Consider the following 13,919-nt stretch of genomic DNA (forward strand, 5'->3'; position numbering starts at 1 on the left):
AGTCAAATATATAGATCATCTTACACTCACAGCGGGCAACATAAAATTTGAAGAAGTAAGAGAATGTTTACTGATGAGATGACCAATATATACATAATGAAATAATTCATAGGAATGTCCCCAGTGAGCAAAAAATAAAAAAATAAAAATTGGCCTTGTCGCTCCAGATACAGTAGTCTGCGGACTTAACGTTAAATGAAATTGCGTGAGTGGAAAAGCTACACAGTGCTTAAATGGCAAGGAAAGATCTTGGCAGGAAGCTGGACGCTTCACTAGCAGGCAGGACAAACTAGCTTGAGGAAGATCAGATACTGTGTTACTTAACATCAGAGTATACTACACTCCTGGAAATGGAAAAAAGAACACATTGACACCGGTGTGTCAGACCCACCATACTTGCTCCGGACACTGCGAGAGGGCTGTACAAGCAATGATCACACGCACGGCACAGCGGACACACCAGGAACCGCGGTGTTGGCTGTCGAATGGCGCTAGCTGCGCAGCATTTGTGCACCGCCGCCGTCAGCCAGTTTGCCGTGGCATACGGAGCTCCATCGCAGTCTTTAACACTGGTAGCATGCCGCGACAGCGTGGACGTGAACCGTATGTGCAGTTGACGGACTTTGAGCGAGGGCGTATAGTGGGCATGCGGGAGGCCGGGTGGACGTACCGCCGAATTGCTCAACACGTGGGGCGTGAGGTCTCCACAGTACATCGATGTTGCCGCCAGTGGTCGGCGGAAGGTGCACGTGCCCGTCGACCTGGGACCGGACCGCAGCGACGCACGGATGCACGCCAAGACCGTAGGATCCTACGCAGTGCCGTAGGGGACCGCACCGCCACTTCCCAGCAAATTAGGGACACTGTTGCTCCTGGTGTATCGGCGAGGACCATTCGCAACCGTCTCCATGAAGCTGGGCTACGGTCCCGCACACCGTTAGGCCGTCTTCCGCTCACGCCCCAACATCGTGCAGCCCGCCTCCAGTGGTGTCGCGACAGGCGTGAATGGAGGGACGAATGGAGACGTGTCGTCTTCAGCGATGAGAGTCGCTTCTGCCTTGGTGCCAATGATGGTCGTATGCGTGGTTGGCGCTGTGCAGGTGAGCGCCACAATCAGGACTGCATACGACCGAGGCACACAGGGCCAACACCCGGCATCATGGTGTGGGGAGCGATCTCCTACACTGGCCGTACACCACTGGTGATCGTCGAGGGGACACTGAATAATGCACGGTACATCCAAACCGTCATCGAACCCATCGTTCTACCATTCCTAGACCGGCAAGGGAACTTGCTGTTTCAACAGGACAATTCACGTACGCATGTATCCCGTGCCACCCAACGTGCTCTAGAAGGTGTAAGTCAACTACCCTGGCCAGCAAGATCTCCGGATCTGTCCCCCATTGAGCATGTTTGGGACTGGATGAAGCGTCGTCTCACGCGGTCTGCACGTCCAGCACGAACGCTGGTCCAACTGAGGCGCCAGGTGGAAATGGCATGGCAAGCCGTTCCACAGGACTACATCCAGCATCTCTACGATCGTCTCCATGGGAGAATAGCAGCCTGCATTGCTGCGAAAGGTGGATATACACTGTACTAGTGCCGACATTGTGCATGCTCTGTTGCCTGTGTCTATGTGCCTGTGGTTCTGTCAGTGTGATCATGTGATGTATCTGACCCCAGGAATGTGTCAATAAAGTTTCCCCTTCCTGGGACAATGAATTCACGGTGTTCTTATTTCAATTTCCAGGAGTGTAGTTCTGAAAGACACTGGACTGACATGTTACTAGGAGAGATGGGTAGAATAATAAAAACGTTTCTGAAATCTTCGATCACTTACGAGGAAAAATGAAACAAAGTCAACGATTAGGTCACTGCAGACAAATCAAGTTCAAATTTGGAAGGAAAAGGAAGAATGTCGGTCGTGCTCTTTCGAAGGAATCAACACAGCATTTACATTAAACAATTTAGGAGAATCATGGAAAACATAAATGTGCATGGCCGTACTGGGATTTGAGCCACAGCCTTCTCGCATGCGAGTCCAGTGTGCTTCATTGCTCGGTACTTTCACGTAATAGCTCTACGCCTCCGTCCTGGCTTCAACTTTAAGTGCCAACTGCGTGCTCCCAGATAGCTGAAAGCCAGGCTTGTCTCTCTTGGAGCTTTAGTTTCTACATGCATAGCCTACGCACGCGAACAAGATTTTGCAATCTGACCACGTGCTCACATCCAGGTAAGAAGAAATTAGTTATTATGTCGATCATCAGGTCTCTATCAGAGAGACTGGAGGTTGAAGGAATAACAAACGTAGACTTCCGCGGCGAGCTTCAGTATAATTTAAATCCCTCTCGATGTACTGCCACATCATATTATAGAATAACTGATTCTATGGCCTTTTGAAGGGCGCTGCAACACGGCTGGAGCGTCGAATATTTTAGTACTTTAACCGTTTAAGACATTACAAGACGATGTGGCAATGCACCGAGTAGGCTTTTAATGAAGTTGGATAATCTGTCCCTGCAGCTTTTCCAAGACGCAGAAAGTACAACTGTCGGAGGGGTGAGTGGACTTACTGAAGTTTCCCTCGCAGTGCCCCTTGCCGGTGATGGGCATCAGCAGGATGCGGCCGTCAATCTTGTAGTCGCTGGTCATCTCGAGCCTCGGCAGGCGCAGCTTGAACCTCGCGCGGTCCTTGTTCAGGTCCACCCTGCAACGACAAGGTGCTGCCGGTCAGGTTCGGTCCGCCTGCGGTAAAGAAATGTACATCTACATCTACATTTATACTCCGCAATCCACCCAATGGTGTGTGGCGGAGGACACTTTACGTGCCACTGTCATTACCTCCCTTTCCATGTTCCAGTCGGGCATGGTTCGCGGGAAGAACGACTGCCGGAAAGCCTCCGTGCGCGCTCGAATCTCGTGATCTCCTCGGGAGATATAAGTAGGGGAAAGCAATATATTCGATACATTCAGAAACGCACCCTCTCGAAACCTGAACAGCAAGCTACACCGCGATGCAGAGCGCCTCTCTTGCAGAGTCTGCCACTTGAGTTTGCTAACCTCCTCCGTAACGCTATCACGCTTACCAAATAACTCTGTGACGAAACGCGCCGCTCTTCTTTGGATCTTCTCTATCTCCTCTGTCAACCCGATCTGGTACGGATCCCACACTGATGAGCAATACTCAAGTATAGATCGAACGAGTGTTTTGTAAGCCACCTCCTTTGTTGATGGACTACATTTTCTAAGCACTCTCCCAATGAATCTCAACCTGGTACCCGCCTTACCAACAATTAATTTTATATGATCATTCCACTTCAAATCGTTCCGTACACATACTCCAAGATATTTTACAGAAGTAACTGCTACCAGTGTTTGTTCCACTATCATATAATCATACAATAAAGGATCCTTCTTTCTATGTATTCGCAATACATTACATTTGTCTATGTTAAGTGTCAGTTGCCACTCCCTGGACCAAGTGCCTATCCACTGCAGATCTTCCAGCAATTCTCTAATCCTGCAGCTTCTCTGTTTATTACAGCATCATCCGCGAAAACCCGCACTGAACTGCCGACACTATCTCCTAGGTCATTTATATATATTGTGAAAAGTAATGGTCCCATATCACTCCCCTGTGGCACGCGAAAGGTTACTTTAACGTCTGTAGACGTCTCTCCATTGAGAACAACATGCTGTGTTCTGTTTGCTAAAAACTCTTCAATCCAGCCACACAGCTGGTCTGATATTCCATTGGCTCTTACTTTGTTTATCAGGCGGCAGTGCGTAACTGTATCGAACGCCTTCCGGAAGTCAAGGAAAATGGCATCTACCTGGGAGCCTGTATCTAATATTTTCTGGTCTCATGGACAAATAAAGCGAGTTGGGTCTCACACAGTCGCTGTTTCCGGAATCCATGTTGATTCCTACAGAGTAGATTCTGGGTTTCCAGAAATGAGATGATACGCGAGCAAAAAACATGTTCTAAAATTCTACAACAGATCGATATCAGAGATATAGGCCTATAGTTTCGCGCATCTGCTCGACGATCCTTTTTGAAAACTGGAACTACCTGTGCTCTTTTCCAATCATTTGGAACCTTCCGTTCCTCTAGAGACTTGCGGTACACGGCTGTTAGAATGGGGGTAAGTTCTTTCGCGTACTCTGTGTAGAATCGAACTGGTATCCCGTCAGGTCCAGTGGACTTGACTCTGTTGAGTGATTTCAGTTGCTTTTCTATTCCTTGGACACTTATTTCGATGTCAGCCATTTTTTCGTTCGTGCGAGGATTTAGAGAAGGAACTGCAGTGCGGTCTTCCTCTGTGAAACAGCTTTGGAAAAAGGTGTTTAGCATTTCAGCTTTACGCGTGTCATCCTCTGTTTCAGTGCCATTATCATCCCAGAGTGTACAGCGAAAGAGTGTTGCCTACGCTACGGCCGTCTGTGTAGAGCCTGCTAACGTCACCTTTTGTATGAGCATGTAGAGAACTGCAAGACGAGGTGTTAACTCTCGGTTCCTAGCTAATGTATAACCCGCCAATTAATTACTTCATTTCCTGATAATCATTTTTTCTCACTTTTCTTAAGCTGCTACGGCCCTGGTAATGTTGGGTGTTTTGATCAACGTAAAAAGACCCTTAAGTCTCTTAAATAAATAAACAAGAAGAACTGGAACTACTGGACACACAGGGCTCCCGAAAAGTTACGCCAAAAAGAAAGAACATCTACAAACTCTAAATGTTCATAGAAATGATCTAGGAAGTTAATTTTCACATTAAATCTACAGCTGTGCTACGTAAGCCTCTTTGATGTTTGTGTGACGGATGGTACTTCAGGTCCCACTGTCGCCCCTTCCATTCGAGAATGGCACGTTGCATGAACGACTGGCGGTAAGCGTTCGTATAACTACTTCATGCAAATAAAACTGGAGATCCTTCCCCAGGTTACGTAATGCAATGAGCACAAGTCCACCCTCGACAAGATTCGTGAACTTCAATCGGAATCACACCGTACGGGGGGGGGGGGGGGGGGGGGGGGGGGGGATGTATGTAAAATTGGTCAAAAACTTTGATCGGTAGCATGATCACGCGTTCCCTATATAAGCGGGCAGTGCACGCTAGCGGAACCATTCCGCTGTGAGCTCTATCTGCAACAGCATTGAAGCACTATGCCTCGTCGACGTGTGTATCGTCAAAGGCGCCACCGCATGCCTGTCTACAAAAATATAATAAGCCTCGAAAATAAACTTGGCACTAATGGAACAGCACAAAGTGTTATATTGAATGGACCTATATTTTTCCGTGGATGTCGAGTTAATTTCTGTCTTGATGCTGGCACAGGGAATACTGGAAGTGGATGGTTTACTGTGGCTATTGTCCGATGTGAGAATGCCTCCTTACCTGGATTGGAAGCATTCGTCGACCGAGATGTCATCGCCTACAAGACTTGATTAGATGCCAAATCGCAACCTAGACCTAGTTATGTATATTACTATATGCCTTTTACATTGTATACCCGCTCTTGTCGTAAAGCTAGTAATGATGAAAAAATACATGTATAGATGAAAGGAATTGGTGTATTTGCTGAAAATGTAACATTAACTGGTGATGTAACTCTGTACTATAATTAATAATAAAGTGTGATCTGTAGCGTCAGCCATTAACCGGAAAAGGGTACATCTGGAATTGTCAGAATTTCATTCTGCTAGAATGATGCAGAAGCCATCTTGTTTCTACTAACGCGCAGTATCGCGCCCCTCTTTTCTACACGACTCTGTCCTTGTTTGCGATGTTTTATTATTTCCTGCCATCAGAGAAGACATACGTAGAGTATAGAAGGCTGTCAGCCTATTTACAACATGATTAATTACGACTTATTGAAGATATGCGCCTTAGGTGGAACACACAAGCCCAAAAGAAACCTTTAATAACATTTAGAAGAGACGCCCAAAAACAAAATTTTGCTCATCTACTGTTGTTAAAATTTCCTCATATGATCTTTGTCTGGTGTTCAGTGATGGTAAGACTATAAGAATCAGGACCATTATGAAACTAGTATTTTAGACAGGTTTCCCCCACTGAAAACCTATTGAAGAAGTTTGATGATGTGCGTATTGCTCGCTCTGACGGTCGATAAAAGATATTGCCAAAATGGCACGACAGAAGAAAAGAGCTACATAAAGTCCAAAAAGACCATATGTATGTTTATGACCGACATTAAGGTACTTTTTTCTCTTGAATAAAACCACCGCTGTATCTGTGTAGGTACTTTATTTCAAAAGCACGACAGGTTTCGTAACGTTAGTTACATCATCAAGTCAATTACAACACGATGCGGCGCCGCGCGTCGGATCTACTAGAACATGGTTCCGACTACTGGCCTCCATTCTACATTAGTTTATCATGGGGTGCGACATGTTTTGTAGATTGGAATAAAATTCTAGAAATTGGGCGAAAGGTTTAATATCAAACGCACTCCTGCATCACATTATAATTGACTTCACCTGATGATGTCGCTAAGTTTACGAAATCAGTCGTGTTATCGAAATAAACAGATGCGGCGGTAGTTATATTCAAAATGAAGCTTTTAGCTGTGGATTCCTGTTAAATAAACTTTTGTGTACTTGTTTCTGGCACGATACTAACAAAAATCTTTTTCCTCCATTTCTCGCAACTTTCATTCTTCAATGTGTAAGGAACATTTTCTATTGGACCATTGCAGAGGTGAAATTTGCTTCTGACTTTCTGCATAATGTGATACAAATCTTGTGGTACAAAATATTTCAAAGTCCATTACTGTCAAATTTATTTAATTTTTTTGCGAAATAATAATTGCTTAGTATCATACATATAATTTTTTTTTAAATGTTGCGAGTGTTCCAAGACTGATTTTTTAAACTGGTCCACAGATTTGTTTTCAATTACTACGAATACTTACAATATTTTGAAGGAGATAAGTAAAGTAAACTTTGAGAAAATGTTCCTTATCTGATAGTACGCGTTCTTGAATCCAGCAACATCCTGTTGAAATTATTTCACAAAATAAATCGAAAAGTCAGGATTATTGCCAATACCATAATGAAAACATGTACAAAATTTGGTTCAATTACCTCTCAAAAAGAAAATGTTACACTAGCTTATAAGTACCAGTGTATTTTCTCATACTCAAGAAGTTATGGGTATTAGACATACTTGGAAAACCATATAGCTTACCATACTTTGTTCACGATGAACCGGCTTCAGCTCTAAAATCAAAGCCTGTATGAGAGCTATTCGGAAGCTAAGGTCAGATTGGGTGCGAAATGGAAACAGTGAAAATCCGATGAAGCTTTGCGCAGATGTGTTGGGCGGTGTCTCTAGTCCATCGCGTCACGCCACACTTTTCAGTTCTGAGAGCACTGTGGGCACGTGAAGATGCCTAGATAAGTAGCGTCTCCCACCAGTTTTGAGGGCCTGATGAGAGATTTCGCCTGATGTCATGTAGTCCACACCACGCTTCGTGACTGTCATGTGTTTCCTTCTTAATGCTAGTTCTATGCCGCTCTCTGCAGAGGCAATGAAGATGCTCCTGCAGCCGTTTCGATAAGAAGTGTTTGATAACCCATTATACAGCCAGTAATTGGCTCCTCCTGAGTTTCATCTCTGCTCACATGATCTGCCGGCTATGAAGACAATATTTTGCCATAGACAATGAGCTGTTGCAAATACAACATTTTTAATTTTCATAGTGGTTTCCATTTCGCGACCGATCGGATCTTACTTTCCGAATAGCCCTCCCTGTAGTTATTTATTTACATCAGCATTTCGTCATACTACCATACAATCGTCTACGTATTACAGGGTTTCTTAAAAACTAATACATTACAAGATATTCTATTCATACTTTACTATAGTTTTGTTTAAATAAATGTCTTACTTTACCGCAAAGTAAAGCTAATAGTTTATACACACTGGTAACGCCCATGGAAAACAAATAGTCGACAGCAGTAGGTAGCTGATGGCCAAGTTTCACAAAAAGGAGCGGTAGATCTTTTTGTTTTGATTGCCCTAACGCCAGTAGAGAAGAACATAATTTAAATCTCCGTTAATGTAGAATCACACTCACATCAAGGAATCTCAGGTAAACAGATTCGACGTAAATGACTAAGAAAAGTACCGCAGCTGAATCTCTTCCTTATTGGCGAAGTAGTGGTTTTGTTTTCTGTTTCCTTTACGTTTTTGAGGAATATCTGTCTGTACACTTCCAATTTTAAATTGCTTCCACCCATTTTCCCGCTCTTTAAGGTCTAATTTTTTAACGAAACTTTTAATTTCAATTCGTCTATAGCTTTTGTCACATATCATTGACTCTTTTTCTTGTCTGATATTTTCATTGAACATTTTCCTCATGTGGGGCTCTTACAACAAATTCTGCCTGCTAGCCAACTATCTTGTTTTCTTCCACTTCTTAATTGATATGCAGAAGTACATAAGGTGCTGTATCATGTTGCATAATTGAAGCATACTCTAATTCGATTAGAAACTTGTTCCGTGAGAGTGTTCCAAAATGAATATCTGTTCTGCGAATGGCAAATTTTTTTACTGAGAAGACAGACACGTTTCTTTTAAGAACAAAAATTGTCGGTGGTACGCAGTATTTCGGCAGAAAATAACACAACTTACATTGTTTTTCTGCTGGCATTTTGCACCATAAGTATAAATTTCGAAGAAGTCGTGATACTCCTCATGAATGACATATCGCATTTGTAGTATCGTATCAGCTACTGCCCTGTTCATGTGGCATGTAGATACTGTTAGGCTAAATAACAGCGTTGTGATCAGCTACTGGTTGGTCGTACTTTCGTAAGTGGAGTCATACAAATAACTTATGGGAACGCAGTCAGGTAACGTCATCGACAACCGCCAAACGGTAATATTTAGTGTTGGTTTTGTTTTGTTGTGTGGTGGCGATTGTTGCTTTTGGTGTATGTTGTCTTTCGGCAAACACTGTCTTGTTTCAGGTTTGACGTAGCCTTCTCCACCGATGGTTTAAGTTGCCAACCACATCGATCTCTCGTTTCATTTGTTACCTTGGAAAAGATGGGGTGTTCATCTGCCGAAATATCGGCATCTGACAGAGACGTTCATTGTGGGATATAATTTAAAATAGGCCCACATGAAGATAAAAAGCACATTTGACGATGCGCATCGCACTTATAACACATTGGAGTCACAAGCATAAGATGAAAGTATGCCACAGTATTAAAATCAGCACCAAAACGACAGCACTAGGAGTAGCATACACAACAAAGATTGAAACTGTGAAAAAGAAAACGGAAGGGACCTTCTGATGGAGGGGAGGCCTGATAGGAGGGAAGAGAAGAGACAGGAGGGGACAGCAGGAGAGGGGGGGGGACAGAGGGGGTGGGATGAATAAATGGGGTCAGGAGGTGCACCAAAGGGTAGGAGACAGGCGGGGTGTGAGAGAGAAAGCAAGCCAGGAGGGGTTCGCCAGAAAGGTTGGGGGCGTAGGAGTGAGGAAAAACCGCTTAGGGGAAGCCCTGGAAAGGGGTGATGGGTGAAGGTGGAGTTACAGATGGTGGGGGGCGGGGGGGGTAGATGGGTAGATATCAGTGTGAAGCTCATCATCCGGGAGGGGCAGGTGCTGGAAGTTGCATTGGTAAAGGAAGTAGAGGTTATGGATGTGGAGAGGGAGTGGGATACAATGGTGAAGGCGCAGCAACGGGTGAGGGTTGGAGGAGATAGAAGACACTGTTGGGGAAGAGAAAGATCAAGTCTGCAGACGATGTTCAGGGTTCAGATGTATTCGAGGAAAAGGAAATGGATGAGGTCATATAGGGTCCTTGTGAGGGACATGTCGCACAAAGCTTTTTTTTTATTGTTATTTTAAACCCTTACAAAAGGTAGGCCGGCAGCAGCCTATCCACACAACTCTTCGACCACAGAAAAAAACATACAAGAAACATGAAGACATAAAAGCAGATGTACATGTAGGATAAAAACAGGAGACAGACAAATGAAAAAGAAATGAAGTCGTTCACAGAAGGCACTGGTGGCACAGGGAAGCTCAGCTCAGTGCAAAAACGTAGACAGATGGTTGATCATGAGAAGATAGGATGAAGAGGGGAGAGGGCATGGGGGGGGTGGAAGCCCAGGGAGGGGGGAGGAGAGGGAGAGAGGAGGGAGGAGGTGAGGAGGAAGAGAAGGGGAAAAGGATGCCCTGGAGGAAAAACACAGGAGGAGGAAGGGGAGGATTAAATCTGGTAGGAGGGGTATATGGAGGAGGGACAAGGGCATCATCCGGGGGAGGGGGGGAAGTTGGTGGAAGTCACCTTGGGCAATGGTATGGAGTGTGGTAAGATGGAGAGTGGGTGGGATGCAGGTGTACAGCTGCGGCAGTGGACTGGGGTGGAAAAGGATGGGAGAGACAAGTGGGTGAGTGGGATCAAGTTTACGGGAGTTGTAAAGGATCTGTATCCATTCAAGGAAGAGGAGGAGACGTGGGAAAGGAATTAAGAAGTAGAGGTTCCACATGGGGGATGGGAGGTGGATGCGATAGGCGAGATGGAGCGCATGTCGTTCCATGATTTGAAGGAACTTTTAGAAGGTAGGAGGGGCAGAGATCCAGGTAGGATGTGCATAACAGAGGATGGGATGGATGAGGGATTTATAGGTGTGGAGGGTTGTGGAGGGGTCCAGATCCCACGTGTGGCCAGAAAGGAGCTTGAGGACGCAGAGTCAGGAGCATGCCTTGGCTTGGATCGTCTGGAGATGGGGGGGGGGGGGGGGGGGTGCAGGAGAGGTGACGGCCAAGGGTACAAAGGTACTTTAGGGTGGGGGTGATGTTGATAGGACGACCGTAGACAGTGAGATAAAAATCTAGGAGACGGAAGGAAGGGGTGGTTTTGCCTACAATGATCGCCTGGGTTTTGAAAGGATTGACCTTGAGCAGCCACTGGTTACACAAAGTGGTGAACCACAGGAAGCTTTAGTTTCACAGGTAATAAATCGTTTACCGCGCATGACAGTGATGAAATCATGAATGCATAGCTATCTTTTGGTGTCCTATAGAACACTAGGAAAAGTTTTATTAAATGACAAATCGAAAAGAAAGAAATAATTTTCTAGTCCAATGGAAATGAAAAAAAAAATGAAATGAAGTCCCATGCTTCTTTACAGAGCGTAGGGGAACGATGCGGGAGACCCGCACCGCCTTACTAGGCAAGGTCCTAATGGAGGTGGTTTGCCGTTGCCTTCTTCCGACCGTAATGGGGATGAATGATGATGATGAAGACGACACAACAACACCCAGTCATCTCGAGGCAGGAAAAATCCCTGACCCCGCCGGGAATCGAACCCGGGACCCCGTGCTCCGGAAGCGAGAACGCTATACACCGCAGGAAAAAAAATTTGTACACCTGGAGATACGACGTCGATTTCGATACGATTACAGCATATGCAACCTGAGGGATAGTATATGCACTGGTAAAGGTTTCAACATCGTCTCCCAGCAGATAGCGTAGTGGCTTAGGTACCAAAGCGCCATCTGTGTCAATACTTTAATAGGGAACGCTCACAGCCAGAAGGCTCAGTGTGTTGCAAACGTGTGAAGCAAGCAGGAATCCACGCTATGCAGATGCATTCGTGCTTCCTAAGCCATGGAATTTGAAAAGAGGCAAATTGTGGCCTTCCAAGTGGCGAGGCAGTCCTTTTAGAGAACTGCGACACAAGTTGGACTGCGTCAATTGTGCAACGACGCTGGTATCAGTGGTCATGTGATCATTCTCACACCTGTAGACGACCTCTGCAGACGCACCCCAGGACCATCTTAGTGTGAGGGCAGCAGTGGCACATCATCCAAAGACAGCACTGACATCACATGTCAACTGCATTCTCAGTTCACGAAAGACATTTGGATCACCAATAAGCTGCTGCTTATTGAATTGGCCAGCAAGGTCAATGTCTATTACTTTGAAAGACTTGTACACAGGAACAATGTGCCGCCAACGCCGACGATAACTACGTCGCCCAGGCATTGCAGAAGTACTGCCTGCATGCCGACCGCAACTTCCAGTCCTTGGTGGAGGGAGAATGGCAATGTGCCACAGCACACGGCGTCATTCGCTCTGCGGACGCTTTGCTCTTGAGTGTCACTGGGTGTTGGCTTGCTTGTGTTAACGTAATTCTGCAATGCCTGGGGAGGTAGTTATCGTCGACAACTCTTTCAAAGCAATAGACATTGACCTTGCGGCCAATTCAATAAGCAGCAGCTTATTGGTGGTCAGAATGTCTTTCGTGGACTGTGAAATGCAGTTCACATGTAATGTCAGTGCTGTCTTTGGAGGCAGTACATGGTTGACCTTGGCTGTTGTTGGGGTGGCCTTGAAGCTTTGCCTGAAGCAAATATTTTTGCATGGAAGAAATGGATTATAGCGAAGAGTACAGGATTACTAGCTAAGGTCCCGTATGGTACTTTGGTTCCAGATAAGTCCTTTGTTTTGTCAACAAGAAGAAAGAAGAAGCTCAATGCTGACGAGTACCTGTTTCTTTGGGCCAAAGCAGGCAATAACAGTTGTAAAATACAGATTGTTGGAGACTGTATGTTCTACGACAGACACACATAAATTCCTTATCTCCTTTCCTAGTTCCTTATCTCCTCAAAAAAACTTATTTACGCTGTTAGCGTATGGTTATGCGTTGGGCGTTTGGCTACCTTAAGGGCAGCTGATACGTTTTGTCCGGTGACGAGGGATTTGGTTACCTTAAGAGAGGGGACTAGTTTGCCGCGAGAGGCGCGGTTCCTCTAGTTCTACTAGGCACAGCGAGCGCAAAAATCTGAGACCGGAAGTTCATAAGCAGACTTTAGCTGGACGACCGGAAGTCAGTGGAGCTAGAAGGCTCAGTGTATTGCAAACGTGTGAATCAAGCAGCCATCCACTCTATGGAGATGCACTCGTGCTTCCTACGCCAACTGAGTGAATTTTAAAAGGGGCAAAATTGTGGCCTTCCGAGTGGCGACACGGCCCTTTAGGAGAATTGCCACACAAGTTCGAGGGCTGCGTCAGTTGTGCAACGACGCTGGTATCACTGGTCACGTGATCATTCTCACACCTGTAGACGACCTCTGCAGACGCACCCCAGGACCGTCTTAGTGGGAGGCCAGCAGTGGCAGATCATGTAGCTGCGACAGCATAGGTAAGAGGGCTTGTGAGCCCAGTCGTGCCAACACGAACTGTTAGCAGTGGGAATATTGGCAACACACCTCTAGACCGTCTGTCACTCACGTTACAGCTTAGACGTGCACGGGTCAACTGGTGCCATTACAGGATCACTTGGAAGACGGAACGGCGCGCCTTGGCCTTCAGTGATAAAGCAGATTCTGCCCGTACGCAAGTGATGGTCTTTTGCGAGTACGACGTAGATCTGGAGAGCGCTGTCTAGTAAAGTGCATTTTTCCGAGGCACACTGCCCCCGTCCCAGGCCTTTTGGCATGGGGTGCGATAAGCTACAAGTCTCGTTCGTGGAGGCGACACTATCCAGCGCTCGGTGCTTGCAGGAAGTTGTTAGACCCGTTGTTTTGCCGTTCTCTTAACGGAAAGATGATGTGTTATTTCAATAGGACAGTGCTTGCCCACACACAGTCCGATAAACTTAACGTGCTCTGCAAGGTGTGCAGCAACTTCCCTGGCTAGCAGATTTGCTTCCAGTCTAGCACATGTGGGATATCACGGGAGGAGAAATGACTCGTGTGACTCCTCAGCCAACAATTCTTGTAGAATTACGTGGAAAGATCGAGCAGGCGTATATAACGTATCCTGGGACAGTATTCGCCATCTGTACGGTCGACTGGATGCCAGAGTCAGCGTCTTCACTGCAACCTGTGCAGGCTATACCACGTAGTAATATGGGTGTTTCAGCACG

The 13,919-nt window shown here is 45.8% G+C and overlaps 1 protein-coding gene across 1 annotated transcript in view; it reads right to left on the reverse strand.

Annotated features, from left to right (window-relative positions):
* LOC126235313 (circadian clock-controlled protein daywake-like) overlaps positions 1-13,919 on the reverse strand; it is a 69,417-nt gene that overhangs the window by 30,292 nt on the left and 25,206 nt on the right. Inside the window, exon 4 of the mRNA XM_049944035.1 lies at positions 2,574-2,707. Within this exon, the coding sequence (XP_049799992.1) occupies positions 2,574-2,707 (134 nt within the window). The remainder of the gene's footprint in view (positions 1-2,573; positions 2,708-13,919) is intronic.

This window comes from Schistocerca nitens, chromosome 2 (genome assembly GCF_023898315.1).
Source record: "Schistocerca nitens isolate TAMUIC-IGC-003100 chromosome 2, iqSchNite1.1, whole genome shotgun sequence".
NCBI classification, from domain to species: domain Eukaryota; kingdom Metazoa; phylum Arthropoda; class Insecta; order Orthoptera; family Acrididae; genus Schistocerca; species Schistocerca nitens.